Source organism: Echeneis naucrates, chromosome 11, assembly GCF_900963305.1.
Source record: "Echeneis naucrates chromosome 11, fEcheNa1.1, whole genome shotgun sequence".
In the NCBI taxonomy this organism is placed as follows: Eukaryota; Metazoa; Chordata; class Actinopteri; order Carangiformes; family Echeneidae; genus Echeneis; species Echeneis naucrates.
In genome coordinates, this window is record NC_042521.1 from 19,301,832 (window position 1) to 19,317,413 (window position 15,582).

Below are 15,582 nucleotides of genomic sequence, written 5' to 3' on the forward strand. Positions count from 1 at the left end.
GCCTCTGAAAGCAGACTTTGTTTGCTCAACTGCCAACAAGCCAGGTATATTAATGAATATTAGCTTAGTTCTGTGATCTAAATTCTCATTGATGCAATCTCTTTCCTGCTGCATCTTAACTGTTTGAACCAATTTATGTTCATTTGTGGTTACACCTTGATCCCCTACCATTAGCTTAGGAAGACAGCTAGATGTTTTGGCCCTCTGGTTGATGTTTTCCAGAGTTAATTCCTTTTCATCAGTATTCCTTCTCTTCATGATTTCAGACTCAACCAAACATTCCTTCTTCATAATGATACGGGCCGGTGCAGAGAACACTGTGGCAACCCCACTGGCTAGTACGCACCGTGGCCTCAGTGGTGACACTCTCACCTTCCCTACTAAGTTCACAAGGTAAGTCAAACACTTCTACTTATATGAGCCATGTTCCTGTTTTTTGGTGTTGTTAAGTTGTATTAAATAGGTCTATCATTATTACTATATTTTTCGCACTATAAGGTTCACTTTAAATCCTTAAATTTTCTCAAAAATTGGCAGTGCACCTTATGTATAAATGCTTGTGCTTACTGACCTCAAACCAATTTTATGTGGTACACTACGCTCAAAAATCTGTCAAAATGTTTTAGTGCAACTTTGGTAAGTGACAAAGCCGCTCTGCTTAATGGATTGTCGGCACATTCCCAGCTAACACAGGGACGTTGTATTAATGTTGGTCTTTGGTTGGATATGGGTTGCAACGTCAGACGTTAGATAACTAATTATGTAGTGCTGGCAACCAACCATCATCCAACATTTAGTCAATGTCTTTAGTCAATGTGTGTATCTTACTATAATTAGACATCAAGCCAACAATTTAAAATGTGAGTGTATTTTTCTGTATTTGTCACAACTGAACAATATTCTGAGTTATTGTGAATGAGTTGAATAAAGTTCGACTTATGCGACTGTTTTGTTTCGCTTTATGTATGTTTTATCATGCGCTTTATGGTCCGCAAAATACTATAATCAATTCTAATTTAATGAACATTTACACAGCCCCTCTCTCTTCCCTTTCAGATCTGATGTCTCCAGTGACTTTGTTATTGATATTGAGGTGTATGGCCTGGTGAGTGACCCAAAATCATAATGCTCTGATCGCATATTCTGTATTAAATCTAGATATATACAATATTAAAGCTGACAGTGAATGTGGCTGCAAAGACAATTTACACTTGTGTTAAAAGGACAGGCAAGGCTGACACTGTTGGTACATATCCACGTGTTTCATTCAAGGGTTTTTAGTTGTAATGTACTAGAATTTACCTGATTTCTTACACGTGTTTCTGCTTTGACTGATGGCACCTCCCTTAAGGTGCAGAAACACGAGGTCTACGGTGACAAGAAAAAGAAACCAAGCAAATCAAAGGTAATACTTTTTTTATAATGAAGATCATTGTCAGTCTGATGGAACATGCATAAATGCTGTGTTTACCTGTCCAAATAATCTGAAGACAAGTTATTGAAGCGCATGATTTGTGATTGGTATGAATAGTTTCTGTATCAAATCCATCACTTGTTGGTGGGTGGGCACTCTGGAATAAAATGTCTTTCTCTGGACCTTTTGAGGTAGTGGTTTTAACTAGCAAGATGCACATCTTATCACCCAAACTTCAAACGTGAAAGTCAGGATAACAGTGTAAAATGTTTGCTTTACTTTTATCTTTCAGGCTATCACTCCAAAAAGATTCCTCGGCATCACTGTGAGAATTTAAAATTATTTTGGGAAATGTTCATTTTCATATGCAGTATTCTTTCAAGAATGAAAATGTGTATTCATTTTTTTTTTTCTCCCCCCATTTTGCAGAAAAGTGGACAAACACCAGGTGCATCCATATGTGTAAAATCTATCTAAACAATTAATTAAATGTAATGAATCAGCTCAAGGTGGATTTAAGCCTTGAAGTGTTCTTTACTTTAGTGATTTTTTTTTTTTTTATTACTAAACATGTGGGTATTTTCTCTGGAATTTGTAGTTCTGTTCTCAAAAAGGGCTACACAATATAAATATTATCAATACTGTAGCAGATATTGCAATATGTTCCACAGCTATAATCCATTTCACTGTTGACAACAAGTAAACTAATCTTAATTTGTTGAAGTGGATGGTCTGAGCTTCATACATTTCTTTTCTGTAGTCGTGGCTAGCCCCGGAGGCCCAAACGCTGTTCGCACCAGTAACTTTGTCCTGGTTGGATCACACAAGCTAACACTCTCATCTATTGGGAAAAACAAATTCCCTTTGGAGAAGGTACAGAATCAATTAATATGATTTTTAGATACTTTGTCTTCACACTTTGAAAACATCATAGCTTTTCTCTTGATCCTTCATTGCTTATGTGGCTGACCTAAAATTTATACTCAATGTATCAATCCACCACTGGGATTATAGTGTACATCTGTGTGCAGGCTTTAGGGACTGACATAGAACAGTGTGCCCTGTCTGCACACTCATTCATCTGCCTTGATCTTTTTTTTTTAGATCAAATATGAAGGATGTGAAAGAGAACTACTCAGTGGCATGTTTCATTCCAAGGTTACCACTTGCCTATTGTCCATTTCTTCTGTTGTGTATGTGTGGGAAATAGTGAGCATACACTAGCAAGGAACACTGTGCTGCATTTCCTTATCCTAACAGTAACAGCTTAATGAGCTTTGATTGGGAAATTGAACTTTCTTTTCACCTCTGTCTCTCTAGGCTTTTACACAACCATTGTTTATTCATCTTGTATTTCAATATTGAACTTTATAATAAACATTAACAATTTCTGCATTGAGGCCATGAGGTGCAAAACCTTCACCTTTTATACAAGTGTCTCCTGTATAAATTTAAGGTACCATTCTTGTGCCCCCTGGAGGGGAACATCTACCTCAAGCTGCAGTGTGAAGTTGGCTCCAAGGTGGAGGAGAGGGGCTTCCTGGTGAGAAAATTTTAAAATAAATCACGTCACCAAACGTGGATTAATCCTATTTAGGAAACATTTGCTTCCTAATTCACAATTTTTATTTTGCTTTATATCCCAGACAATGTTTGAAGATGTTAGTGGATTTGGGGCCTGGCACAGGAGGTGGTGTGTTCTATCAGGGTACTACATATCCTACTGGACCTACCCAGATGATGAAAAGCGCAAGGTAATTTTCTTGAACAAGCTTCTTTAATTAATCATGGATCAGTTGTTTGCTCCTTGTATGGGTAGTAGTTTTATGATTAAATTGTTGCTGTGCTATTATAGCCTCTTCCAATGCCAGCAAACAACCAATGGAAATGGGCTACAAGCAACCTCTCCACTTCCTCTATTCTATTGCAGAATCTGACTTAAATCACTGGAAATTTCCCATACTGTTTCTGTTCTGTTCAAGCTTGTTGAATTGACATTCAGTTGTCAGTTCCTACTCTTGTTACATTATAAACCAGCATCATGGTAGAGATTATCCATAGAGGGCAATGTTCTGTTGAGTGAAGCCAGATTATAGAAAGATATGCTGTATCCTCTGACAGACCTCTGGTCAAACCCTTGCTTGATGTGATGGCAGATACCAGGGTTTCTAACCTTGTTTTTTCTGATCCTTCTTGTAGAACCCCATAGGTCGCATTAATCTGGCCAACTGCACCAGTCAGAGAGTGGAACCAGCTAACAGAGAATTTTGTGCCAGACCAAACACATTTGAACTCATTACAGTCAGACCACAAAGAGAAGATGACAGAGAGACACTCGTCAGTCAGTGCCAAAACACTATGTGTGTTACCAAGTAAGTGTCTTGTGACAATAACTACACACATGCCACTTTCATAGTCTATGTGTGTAGATGTCAGCAACTTTTCCTTTTTGTAAGCGCTGGTTATTTTCCTGTGCAGAAATTGGCTCAGTGCTGACACCAAGGACGAGAGGAATCTGTGGATGAAGAAACTGAACCAGATTGTGGTTGATATGCGGATGTGGAAACCTGAAGCTTGTTATAGGCCACTGTAGTTTCTGTATTGCCAACACCCTTTTTCTTTGGCCTGTTAATATCCATCACATGCAATTACTAAGTGCAATACAATATAAAAGTTGTTAAAATTGTTACTTGTGGATATTTTACAAGCGAGAAGTAAATAGACACTTATGTTGTTACTCAGAGGAAAATAAACAAAGCCATAGATATGAGACTTTTCAGTCCAGTGTTTTGTGCAGGAGTTATTACTATTGCTATATTTTATTCATACCCAGGCTGATTTGATACATTGCTCAAGAGTATTGTTGGGTTGCCAACTGTTCTATGTTAATAGCAGCGCTTGGTGTATCACTTTAACTTATTTGGTTTCATTGCTGAAATCAATGAATAAATGGTGCTGAATAATAATCAAAGCACCATTGTTTTATCGCTGAATGAATATTGTATTTTACCTTGCATGACAGCAGAGAACTTGGTGATGCTTTTGATAAAGATTCACCTAATATATCTGCTTTTATAATTTGTGGCAGGACTAATAGATGCTTTTTCTTCAATCCCACGCACAGTTCTTTTATACACCAGCTTTTATTCTATTTGCACTGTTTCATCAATGTTAATGTGGTTTCAGTGTGGAAGTTGAAATTGTGGTTAGGATGGGGATAAGGTTTGTTACATATTCTACAGCCAGACTAATACTACTTTAATGTTCAAACCAGTACTGGTATTTGACAGATTAAAGTAAGCTTTATAGATTTTTTTTTTTTTTTGATAGGTGTGTAAAGGCACATTTTTATTACAGAGCTGTGCCCTCAAAGGTTTACTGTTGTCACAATGATGCAGGCATATGATATTAATTTTAGCTGTCATCATTTCATATCTAAGGTAAAGAATGTAAATGCTACAGCAAATGATACTGTCAAAGTCTAGAACATAGGATTTACTTGTGTTGTGCAGCGTACTCAACACACTTTAAGCCTGCATGTGCATGTTAGATAAAAGGTAACGCTTCATCAGCCTATTAATAATGAATATTGATGGGCATAAATACACTGCTTTGTTCTTACATACATTTTCATTATGGAGTGATCAAAAAAAGTGTTTAATTATTTACTTTGAGTTGCTTCCTAAACTCAAGTCTTTGATTGACCAGGTACATGTGGATCAATGAGACATCAATAAATTCCTGCTCCAACCAAAATGGATCGTGTTACTTATGTTTCTTATTTAAATGTATATATGGGCAGTATTAAATTGAAACTTTCATTATTGATTTGGCTCTGAGATATTTTAATCTCATGGTGTTCAAAATAGTGACGTGTATATCATATTGTGAGCTGGCTCAAATGGTACAAAAACACTAAGATCTCAGACTGAAAAATTGACACGTGTTTAAGTATGTCTTCACAAAACCAGCAGTTCCCCTCAGACCACTAGAGCCTGGCTCCAACAGAGAGTCAGTTGCTGTAAACTAATTTCATCTTGACCTAGGTAGGTCAAGATGAAATTCTTAGTCTTAGAAACCATTGAATTCATTAATATAATAATAATAAGGCCCTTCAGATTGGCATTAAAATGTCTTAAATCCGTGTTTCAAAGGTCTTAAAAATGCTGACACGGGAAAGAGGTTTTATGGCATTTTTTCTAGTGCTACCATTTAAAATCTCTAATTTAGATTTATTTTTAAAATAATTTACCAAATACCTCTCTTATTAACGCCATGCAGATCAGGATAGTGGAAAAAACAAAACTAATTTTAGAAATAGTCTGACAGGACTCATTAACGTTCATTAAAGAAGCCCTACCTGATTGGCCGATACAACGCTCCCGTTCTGACATGTCACGTGTGTGAAAAACCATAACAACCGTAAACTGCTGTCAGCACAGAAACTTTGAGGAGGTCTAGATTTCTGTGTGAAATCACGGTACGTGTATGTGTAGTTACGACAAAACAGCCTACATTAGTAAATTTGGATGAAACCTGTACATCTAAGACCAGCTTATTGCAGATGTTAACAAAGATTCGTTTGTTTTAATGTTCGACGAAAGACATTGTGCGAATTATGGGGTTTGAGGGTTTGGGGTGGTTTGACCCCTCCATTTATGACTTCATCCTCCTTAAAAAGGGGTCAACATTTTCTCCAGGGTGTAAAGGGAACCCAAGTTTAAAACCCACCAATCTTTGTATAATTTGCACACTGACATGAGCCTTAACCCAACTATGAAAAACAAACAACTAGATCTGCACATCCGCAACTGTCCGCAACATGGGACTTGGAACAGCCCAGGATATCCTGCGCCATTTCAAAGTAAGTAGCCATTGTGAATTAATTGTTTTTCAACTATGAATTTAGACCACATGATTTTTTTTTTCTCCTGGTATTAACAATAGGTAATTAAAACTAATCAATGATTATTGTTATCGGCTGCAATGGAACATTTTATTGTGATGATTTCACAATGCCATTCTTTGCTAATGATTTGGCAGAGCTGATGAAGGTAATAATTGTAAAGTTGGCCATGGTCATCTTATGTTCCTTGATTGTACTTCTGATTATGCATATATTATGATATGGCAATGAAATAAAATCATATGCGAAATAGCTGACAAAGAGCATTGCTCCTTTTATTTTGTCCAATGTATACCCAATGTACTTGGGTTGCATCTTTACTTTCCCTGTTCACAGTGTATTCTGAGGCGTTTCATCGGGAGGGAAGTCCTCCAGGACATCAGCCCACTCCAGCTGGTCAGACTGGATTTTGGTGACAAAAAGAACTGGGTCTATCCTTATTTCAGTGATCTGCCAGGAGATGTGGCTGTTGTGTACTGCTCCACGGTGAGCCTCAACAGGTGAGTGAAACTGGACTAATGAGCTGCACCAAGACAATATAAGGGAGGCCGAGGACATAAAATTTTTCTTGAGGAGGCAAACATTCTGCCGGATGATGCTGATCAGCTGCACAAGTTGAGGAAAATTCTGACACCCTGATGGCACAGTTTATCACCAGATCAAATGTGCTAAGGAAGCAATATAAAGAGAAATGGTGGAATTACAACAGGTGGAAGCAGAATTGACAAAAGCCTGCAGATCCACCCTATATTACTCAGTTACTTTTTTTGAGGATGTTGTCCTTTAAAGTGCATTGCAAAATTGTCTAATTTCCATGTCTTCCACTCAATGTTTTTTTTTTTTTTTTAAGCGTTTGAAGTTGGTCGATAGCTTTCACTGGATCAAAAGTAATTTATTATGTAATAATAAACATTTGGGCAAAATTGTCCCAAACCTAAGGAATTGAGAATTGAATTGATGTCACTTTTCTTCAGTTTTGGTTAATGTAAAGTTGGTCTTAAATTTCAGTCTTAGTCTTAAAACTAACTTGAGGCTATAGGAACCCTGTCCACAGACCACATGTGACTGTGGTCTACAGGTTTGTTCCTCTATCTCTTCCCTCAAGCCCTTTTTCTTCTTAGGCTCTTCTTTCCTGATACAAGGATCCTCTCTTGGTGCTTCATTTATAAAGCTTGTGTACCCACAAAACGGGGCCTAAAACTTACATTCATAATTTCTACGCAAAGATTGTTATCTATAAAAACAGACTCGACTTAAAATGTTAGTAACTCTGACCCATGTGTACGCACACTTTGGAGGAAAAGGCGGAATTGGCGACATGGTGCAGTGATGAACTGAAGTCAGAGTGAATAGTAGGAAGAACGATTAAGTGTTTATTATTGTCCTTCACACTTAATTTCAACCCGTATCTGCCTATATGCCCGTATATGCCTTCGAGCCATGTTGTCAGAATGATTTAATACAACTGTTATTTTGCATTGGACTGAGTTGTTTCAGAAACATCTCCTTAATATGGAAGCCCATTTCAGCCAGTAAAAAAGATGAAAACTTAGCCTTGATCTAAAAATAATAATAGCATTCTAAGTAATAATTAGGAGATACCTTAACACAACAGAGTAGTAGCTCTTTGTGAATTCTCTTCTTGTGAAATGGATTGTGAACACATCATGGACTACTTTAACCGTGGATTTACAACAAATGAAAAACTAAATATTTGCTTGTGGATTCCCATGGGATTATAATAAGTAAATGCACCCTTGAAAGATTCTTAAGCAAGAAGCAGCTTTGGCATAGGAAGAACAAAACTGAGGTGGCAACCTTTATTGAACAGTGTTACGACCATGGTCTCGGGGAAAGGAGGACGCAACACAAAACGCCAGATGTTGTTTGGCAAATCAAGAACGAAATTATGTCAGTCTCCAGATATGAAAAATAGAAAGGAGGTAAACCTGGCCACTCTTTTTCAGAAGGTGAGGTTGAATCTATAAGGTTGGAACTAACAAACAAGAAAACTCTCTAGCGAGTCTAGTCTCAGGAGTTTCTGACTTCTAAGTTTAAGGCACAGTCGAGGCGAACCGTCCGTTTCAGACAGCCGGCCGGACTAACTGACGAGTTGCCTCTCTTGTAGTAGGTAGTCAGGCAATTGACAGGCGGCACAGCCAGTCGGTCAGGTGCCGCACCAATCCGAATAGGTGGAACGTCCCGGTGCAACCGGAGGAAAGATGCAGTTCCAATCAAATCAGATTTATTTGTATAGCGCCAAATCATAACAAAGTTACATCAAGGCATTTTACATATAGAGCAGATCTAGATGAAACTCTTTATAAATTTATTTAAAGAGACCCAACAGATCCCCCGATGAGCAAACACTTGGCAAAAGTGGCAAGGAAAAACTTCCTTTAAGAGGCAGAACCAGGCTCAGGGGGGGCGGCCATCTGCCTCGACCGGTTGGGTTGAGAGAGAGCGAGAGAGAGTGAGATAGGCATTGGAGGGGGGGGGGGGGGGGGGTTGGGGGGGGGTGGGTGTAGGCAGGAACATGTTGCTGCATGAAGTTCATGGAGTTGAGCTGTAATACAGAATTCATGAAATATGGGACCAGCAGGTGTAGCAGGAACATGGGATGGCCATGAGTCACCACCTGCAGGATGAGGACAGGGAGAGAGAGGAGAGGAACTGGGAGAGACAGAGACTTTGGCAGAACATGGTTAGTAAATGCAGTATAAATGCTTAGAACTGGATAAAACTGTTTTTTAAGAAGGATGGTTCTTATCAACGCATGCAAGGGGGGAGGAAAGGAGAGTGAGTGAGACGGAGGGAGAGAGAAAGAGGGAGAGGGGGAGAGAGAAGCTCAGTCCTTCCCCCGGTAGCCTAGGCCTACAGCAGCATAATCGGAGGGACGGCGTCGTGGCTAAGTGCGTGGGAGGGAGAGAGAGAGAGAAAGACACACACACATACATACAGCACGGACCGCTGTACCCATATCCTACAACCGTAACCGTAACAGCCAGTGTCATGGTTCCAGATGGCTGCATCTAAAATGGTTAAACAGAATAGTGACTGACAAAGAAAGAGTTCAAATATTATTTAAATTATTTGATGGTGAAGGTATTTACATGAGGTCAAGAAACAGACATTTGGATTTGCAATTAGTGGATGTATTCATGCATTGATTCAAACAATACAGGTAATTTACACATTATGAAATAAAGGATTACCCATTTATTTTTCATGAACAGCGCTGCAAGGCCATGACAAAGAGGAAGATACACCGACAAGGAAAGTCAATTAAAGGGTTTTATTTTACTAAATCATAATCGTAAATAAAATGACCTAACTAAGCATAGCGTGTGTAGTCAGAGAGTCAGTGGTGTAGTGATGTGGGTGTGGGTGTGTAATGTTGAAAGGTATGAAAAACTAGAAACTAAGACCAAACCAAACCCAACACCAAATGCTGCCTTCAGCGAGTAGAAGAGAAAGAGCAGTGGGCTGCCAGAGCATTTGAAGGCTCAGTTCAGGTGCTGCCACTTCCCTGATGACCCTCAGTCACGCCCACTACCACCTGCAAGAATGAAGACAACAAGGAAGGCAGGGCAGAGAGGGTCATCACACAGTAAATACACTTTTGTGGGTTGAGGTGTTTAGAGTAACTGCATCAAATAAGAAGGCCTCATTTAAAATTTATCCTGTGTAATAATTACATGGCATAATGATTGAGAGCCTCTGTTGAATATTTGGGCTCTTCCACCACATTTGATAACAACAATAGTTACACTGAGCAAAAATACATTTTGGCCTTACAATAATAGTGTCAACCCACCATATTACTACCAGAGGACAAAGCTCAAATATATATATCCAATATTTTTATATGGTCTGACTGTGCCCAAAACAGCTATCTTGTTTGCTTGCTTGTAAAACTTGCAACAGGTGCAGGTTTTACAGGAGGGTACTAGTGAGGATGGTCCTGATGTCAACTGTACCAACCATAGAAAGAAGATACGGGCCAAAGTATTGTTATTGTACAGAAAAGATGGAATATTGGGCTGTTTCAGTGCTAACTAAAAAAAAAAAAAAAACGAAAAAAAAAAGACAAATTGGGGTCTAATTTCTCCAAAATGATATAGTAAATATGCTTGATAATGACTGAGTTGGTAGTCAGGATGGTCCTGATGTCTACGGTACCAACCATTGCCAGAACTTATAGGCCAAATTGTTATTGTACAGGTTTTTAATTAAGAAAGAAATTCAACCAAAGTTCAAAAATCTCTTCACGACTAATTACAGAATTCCTATTCTGTATTTAGTGTTGTGTTTATGCTTCAAATTGCTTATTTCACTATTTTTCACAGCAGTGCACAAGAAATTTACCATGTAGAGTGAGTTTTTAACTTTTTTCAAAATAATTGCAACTCACTTGCTAAAATCTCTTCACAAACTACTAAATAACTAATTTTCTGTTGATGTTCTACTGGAAAATGTTTAATTTACTATTATTCACAGCAGTCCACAAGCAATTCACCATATAGAGTGAATTTTTCACATTTGAAGAAAAATGCAATCCCGTTGCTGAAATCTCTTCACAAGTTACGAAAAACATGCTTTTCTGTTGATGTCCTGTTGGAACATGCTTAATTTTCTAGTTTTCACAGCAGTCCACAAGAAATTCACCATGTAGAGTGAGTTTTTCAAGTGTCAGAAAAATATCATCCCCTTGCTGAAATCTCTTCACAAACTACTAAATACATGATTTATGTGGTTGTTCTGCTGGAAAATGCTTAATTTACTAGTTTTCACAACAGTCCACAAGCAATTCACCATGTAGAGTTAGTTTTTCACATCTCAGAAAAATATCATCCCCTTGCTGAAATCTCTTCACAATCTACTAAATACATGATTTCTGTGGTTGTTCTGCTGGAAAATGCTTAATTTACTAGTTTTCACAGCAGTCCACAAGAAATTCACCATGTAGAGTGAGTTTTTCAAGTGTCAGAAAAATATCATCCCCTTGCTGAAATCTCTTCACAAACTACTAAATACATGATTTCTGTGGTTGTTCTGCTGGAAAATGCTTAATTTACTAGTTTTCACAGCAGTCCACAAGCAATTCACCATGTAGAGTTAATTTTTCACATCTCAGAAAAATATCATCCCCTTGCTGAAATCTCCTCACAAGCTACTAAATACATGATTTCTGTGGTTGAAATCTCTTCACAAACTGCTGGAAAATGCCTAATTTATTAGTTTTCACAACAGTCCACAAGCATTTTCCAGCAGAACAACCACCATGTAGAGTTAGTTTTTCACATTTCAAGAAAAATGCAACTCAGTTGCTGAAATCTCTTCACAAACTACTAAATACATGATTTCTGTGGTTGTTCTGCTGGAAAATGCTTAATTTACTAGTTTTCACAGCAGTCCACAAGCAATTCACCATGTAGAGTTAATTTTTCACATCTCAGAAAAATATCATCCCCTTGCTGAAATCTCCTCACAAGCTACTAAATACATGATTTCTGTGGTTGTTCTGCTGGAAAATGCCTAAATTATTAGTTTTCACAACAGTCAACAAGCAATTCACCATGTAAAGTGAAGTTTTCACATTTCAAGAAAAATGCAACTCAGTTGCTGAAATCTCTTCATAAACTACTAAATACATGATTTCTGTGGAAGTTCTGCTGGAAAATGCCTAATTGATGAGTTTTCACAACAGTCCACAAGCAATTCACCATGTAGAGTGAAGTTTTCACATTTGAAGAAAAAAGCAACTCAGTTGCTGAAATCTCCTCACAAGCTACTAAATACATGATTTATGTGGTTGTTCTGCTGGAAAATGCATAATTTACTAGTTTTCACAGCAATCCACAAGCAATTCACCATGTAGAGTGAAGTTTTCACATTTCAAGAAAAATGCAACTCAGTTGCTGAAATCTCTTCACAAACTACTAAATACATAATTTCTGTGGTTGTTCTGCTGGAAAATACTTAATTTACTAGTTTTCACAGCAGTCCACAAGAAATTCACCATGTAGAGTGAAGTTTTCACATTTCAAGAAAAATGCAACTCAGTTGCTGAAATCTCTTCACAAACTACTAAATACATGATTTCTGTGGTTGTTCTGCTGGAAAATGTTTAATTTACTAGTTTTCGCAGCAGTCCACAAGAAATTCACCATGTAGAGTTTTTCAAGTGTCAGAAAAATGCAATCCCCTTGCTGAAATCTCTTCACAAATTACTAAAAACATGCTTTTCAGTCGGTGTACTGCTGGAAAATTCTGAATTTACTAGTTTTCACAACAATCTACAAGCAATTCACCATGTACAGTGAGTTTTTCACATTTCAAGAAACAGAAAGTCAGTTGCTGAAATCTCTTCACAAATTACTAAATACATGATTTCTGTGGTTGTTCTGCTGGAAAATGCTGAATTTACTAGTTTTCACAGCAATCCACAATCAATTCACCATGTAGAGTTACTTTTTCACATCTCAGAAAAATATCATCCCCTTGCTGAAATCTCTTCACAATCTACTAAATACATGATTTCTGTGGTTGTTCTGCTGGAAAATGCTTAATTTACTAGTTTTCACAGCAGTCCACAAGCATTTCACCATGTAGAGTGAAGTTTTCACATTTCAAAGAGAAATGCAATTCAGTTGCTGAAATCTCTTCACAAACTACTAAATACATGATTTCTGTGGCTGTTCTGCTGGAAAATTCTGAATTCACTAGTTATCACAGAAATCCACATGCAATTCAGCATGTATAGTGAATTTTTTACATTTCAAGAAAAATGCAATCCCTTTGCTGAAATCTCTAAACAGAGTACGAAAAACATGCTTTTCAGTCGAGGTACTGCTCTAAAATGCTTAATTTACTAGTTTTCAAAACAATCCACATGCAATTCAGCATATAGAGTGAGTTTTTCACATTTCAAGAAATAGAAACTCAGTTGCTGTAATCTCTTAACACAGTACTAAAAACATGCTTTTCAGTCGAGGTACTCCTTTAAAATGCTCAATTTACTAGTTTTCACAGCAATCCACATGCAATTCACCATGTAGAGTGAGTTTTTCACATTTCAAGAAAAATGCAATCCCCTTGCTGAAATCTCTTCACAAACTACTAAAAACATGCTTTTCAGTCGATGTACTGCTGGAAAATGCTTAATTTACTAGTTTTCACAACAATCTACAAGCAATTCACCATGTAGAGTGAGTTTTTCACATCTCAGAAAAATATCATCCTCTTGCTGAAATCTCTTCACAATCTACTAAATACATGATTTCTGTGGTTGTTCTGCTGGAAAATGCTTAATTTTCTAGTTTTCACAGCAGTCCACAAGCAATTCACCATGTAGAGTGAGTTTTTCAAGTGTCAGAAAAATATCATCCCCTTGCTGAAATCTCTTCACAAACTACTAAATACATGATTTTTGTGGTTGGTCTGCTGGAAAATGCTTAATTTACTAGTTTTCACAACAGTCCACAAGCAATTCACCATGTAGAGTTAGTTTTTCACATCTCAGAAAAATATCATCCCCTTGCTGAAATCTCTTCACAAACTACTAAATACATGATTTCTGTGGTTGTTCTGCTGGAAAATGCTTAATTTGCTAGTTTTCAAAGCAGTCCACAAGCAATTCACAATGTAGAGTGAAGTTTTCACATTTCAAGAAAAATGCAACTCAGTTGCTGAAATCTCTTCACAAAGTACTAAATACATGATTTATGTTGTTGTTCTGCTGGAAAATGCTTAATTTACTAATTTTCACAGCAGTCCACAAGCATTTCACCATGTAGAGTGAAGTTTTCACATTTCAAGAAAAATGCAATTCAGTTGCTGAAATCTCTTCACAAAGTACTAAATACATGATTTATGTGGTTGTTCTGCTGGAAAATGCTTAATTTACTAGTTTTCACATCAGTCCACAAGCAATTCACCATGTAGAGTGAAGTTTTCACATTTCAAGAAAAATGCAACTCAGTTGCTGAAATCTCTTCACAAACTAATAAATACATGATTTCTGTGGTTGTTCTGCTGGAAAATGCTTAATTTACTAGTTTTCACAGCAGTCCACAAGCAATTCACCATGTAGAGTGAAGTTTTCACATTTCAAGAAAAATGCAACTCAGTTGCTGAAATCTCTTCACAAACTACTAAATACATGATTTCTGTGGTTGTTCTGCTGGAAAATGCTTAATTTACTAGTTTTCACAGCAGTCCACAAGCAATTCACCATGTAGAGTTAGTTTTCACATTTCAAGAAAAATATCATCCCCTTGCTGAAATCTCTTCACAATCTAGTAAATACATGATTTCTGTGGTAGTTCTGCTGGAAAATGCTTAATTTACTAGTTTTCACAGCAGTCCACAAGCAATTCACCATGTAGAGTTAGTTTTTCACATCTCAGAAAAATATCATCACCTTGCTGAAATCTCTTCACAAACTATTGAATCCATGATTTCTGTGGTAGTTCTGCTGGCAAATGCTTAATTCAATACTTTTCACAGCAGTCCACAAGCAATTCACCATGTAGAGTGAAGTTTTCACATTTCAAGAAAAATGCAACTCAGTTGCTGAAATCTCTTCACAAAGTACTAAATACATGATTTCTGTGGTTGTTCTGCTGGAAAATGCTTAATTTACTAGTTTTCACAGCAGTCCACAAGCAATTCACCATGTAGAGTGAAGTTTTCACATTTCAAGAAAAATGCAACTCAGTTGCTGAAATCTCTTCACAAACTACTAAATACATGATTTATGTGGTTGTTCTGCTGGGAAATGCTTAATTTACTAGTTTTCACAGCAGTCCACAAGCAATTCACCATGTAGAGTGAAGTTTTCACATTTCAAGAAAAATGCAACTCAGTTGCTGAAATCTCTTCACAAACTAATAAATACATGATTTCTGTGGTTTTTCTGCTGGAAAATGTTTAATTTACTTGTTTTCACAGCAGTCCACAAGCAATTCACCATGTAGAGTGAGTTTTTCAAGTGTCAGAAAAATATCATCCCCTTGCTGAAATCTCTTCACAAACTACTAAATACATGATTTATGTGGTTGGTCTGCTGGAAAATGCTTAATTTACTAGTTTTCACAACAGTCCACAAGCAATTCACCATGTAGAGTTAGTTTTTCACATCTCAGAAAAATATCATCCCCTTGCTGAAATCTCTTCACAAAGTACTAAATACATGATTTCTGTGGTTGTTCTGTTGGAAAATGCTTAATTTACTAGTTTTCACAGCAGTCCACAAGTT

At 37.2% G+C, this 15,582-nt stretch overlaps 1 protein-coding gene across 4 annotated transcripts in view; it reads left to right on the forward strand.

Moving 5' to 3' along the window:
• anln (anillin, actin binding protein) overlaps positions 1–5,160 on the forward strand; it is a 13,320-nt gene extending 8,160 nt beyond the window's left edge. Inside the window, exons 13-24 of one of the 4 annotated variants that reach the window (XM_029513856.1) lie at positions 1–44; positions 267–393; positions 1,057–1,105; positions 1,352–1,405; positions 1,707–1,739; positions 1,844–1,862; positions 2,175–2,287; positions 2,519–2,572; positions 2,871–2,957; positions 3,061–3,168; positions 3,614–3,786; positions 3,893–5,160. The exon at positions 1–44 is cut by the window's left edge and continues 139 nt beyond it. In XM_029513856.1, coding sequence (XP_029369716.1) covers positions 1–44; positions 267–393; positions 1,057–1,105; positions 1,352–1,405; positions 1,707–1,739; positions 1,844–1,862; positions 2,175–2,287; positions 2,519–2,572; positions 2,871–2,957; positions 3,061–3,168; positions 3,614–3,786; positions 3,893–4,007 — 976 coding nt within the window. In that variant the 3' untranslated portion in view covers positions 4,008–5,160. Of the gene's footprint in view, positions 45–266; positions 394–1,056; positions 1,106–1,351; positions 1,406–1,706; positions 1,740–1,843; positions 1,877–2,174; positions 2,288–2,518; positions 2,573–2,870; positions 2,958–3,060; positions 3,169–3,613; positions 3,787–3,892 lie in introns of those variants that run through there. The other 3 variants (XM_029513857.1, XR_003841231.1, XR_003841232.1) reach the window with 3 other exon arrangements.
• Positions 5,161–15,582: the final 10,422 nt, after the last annotated feature.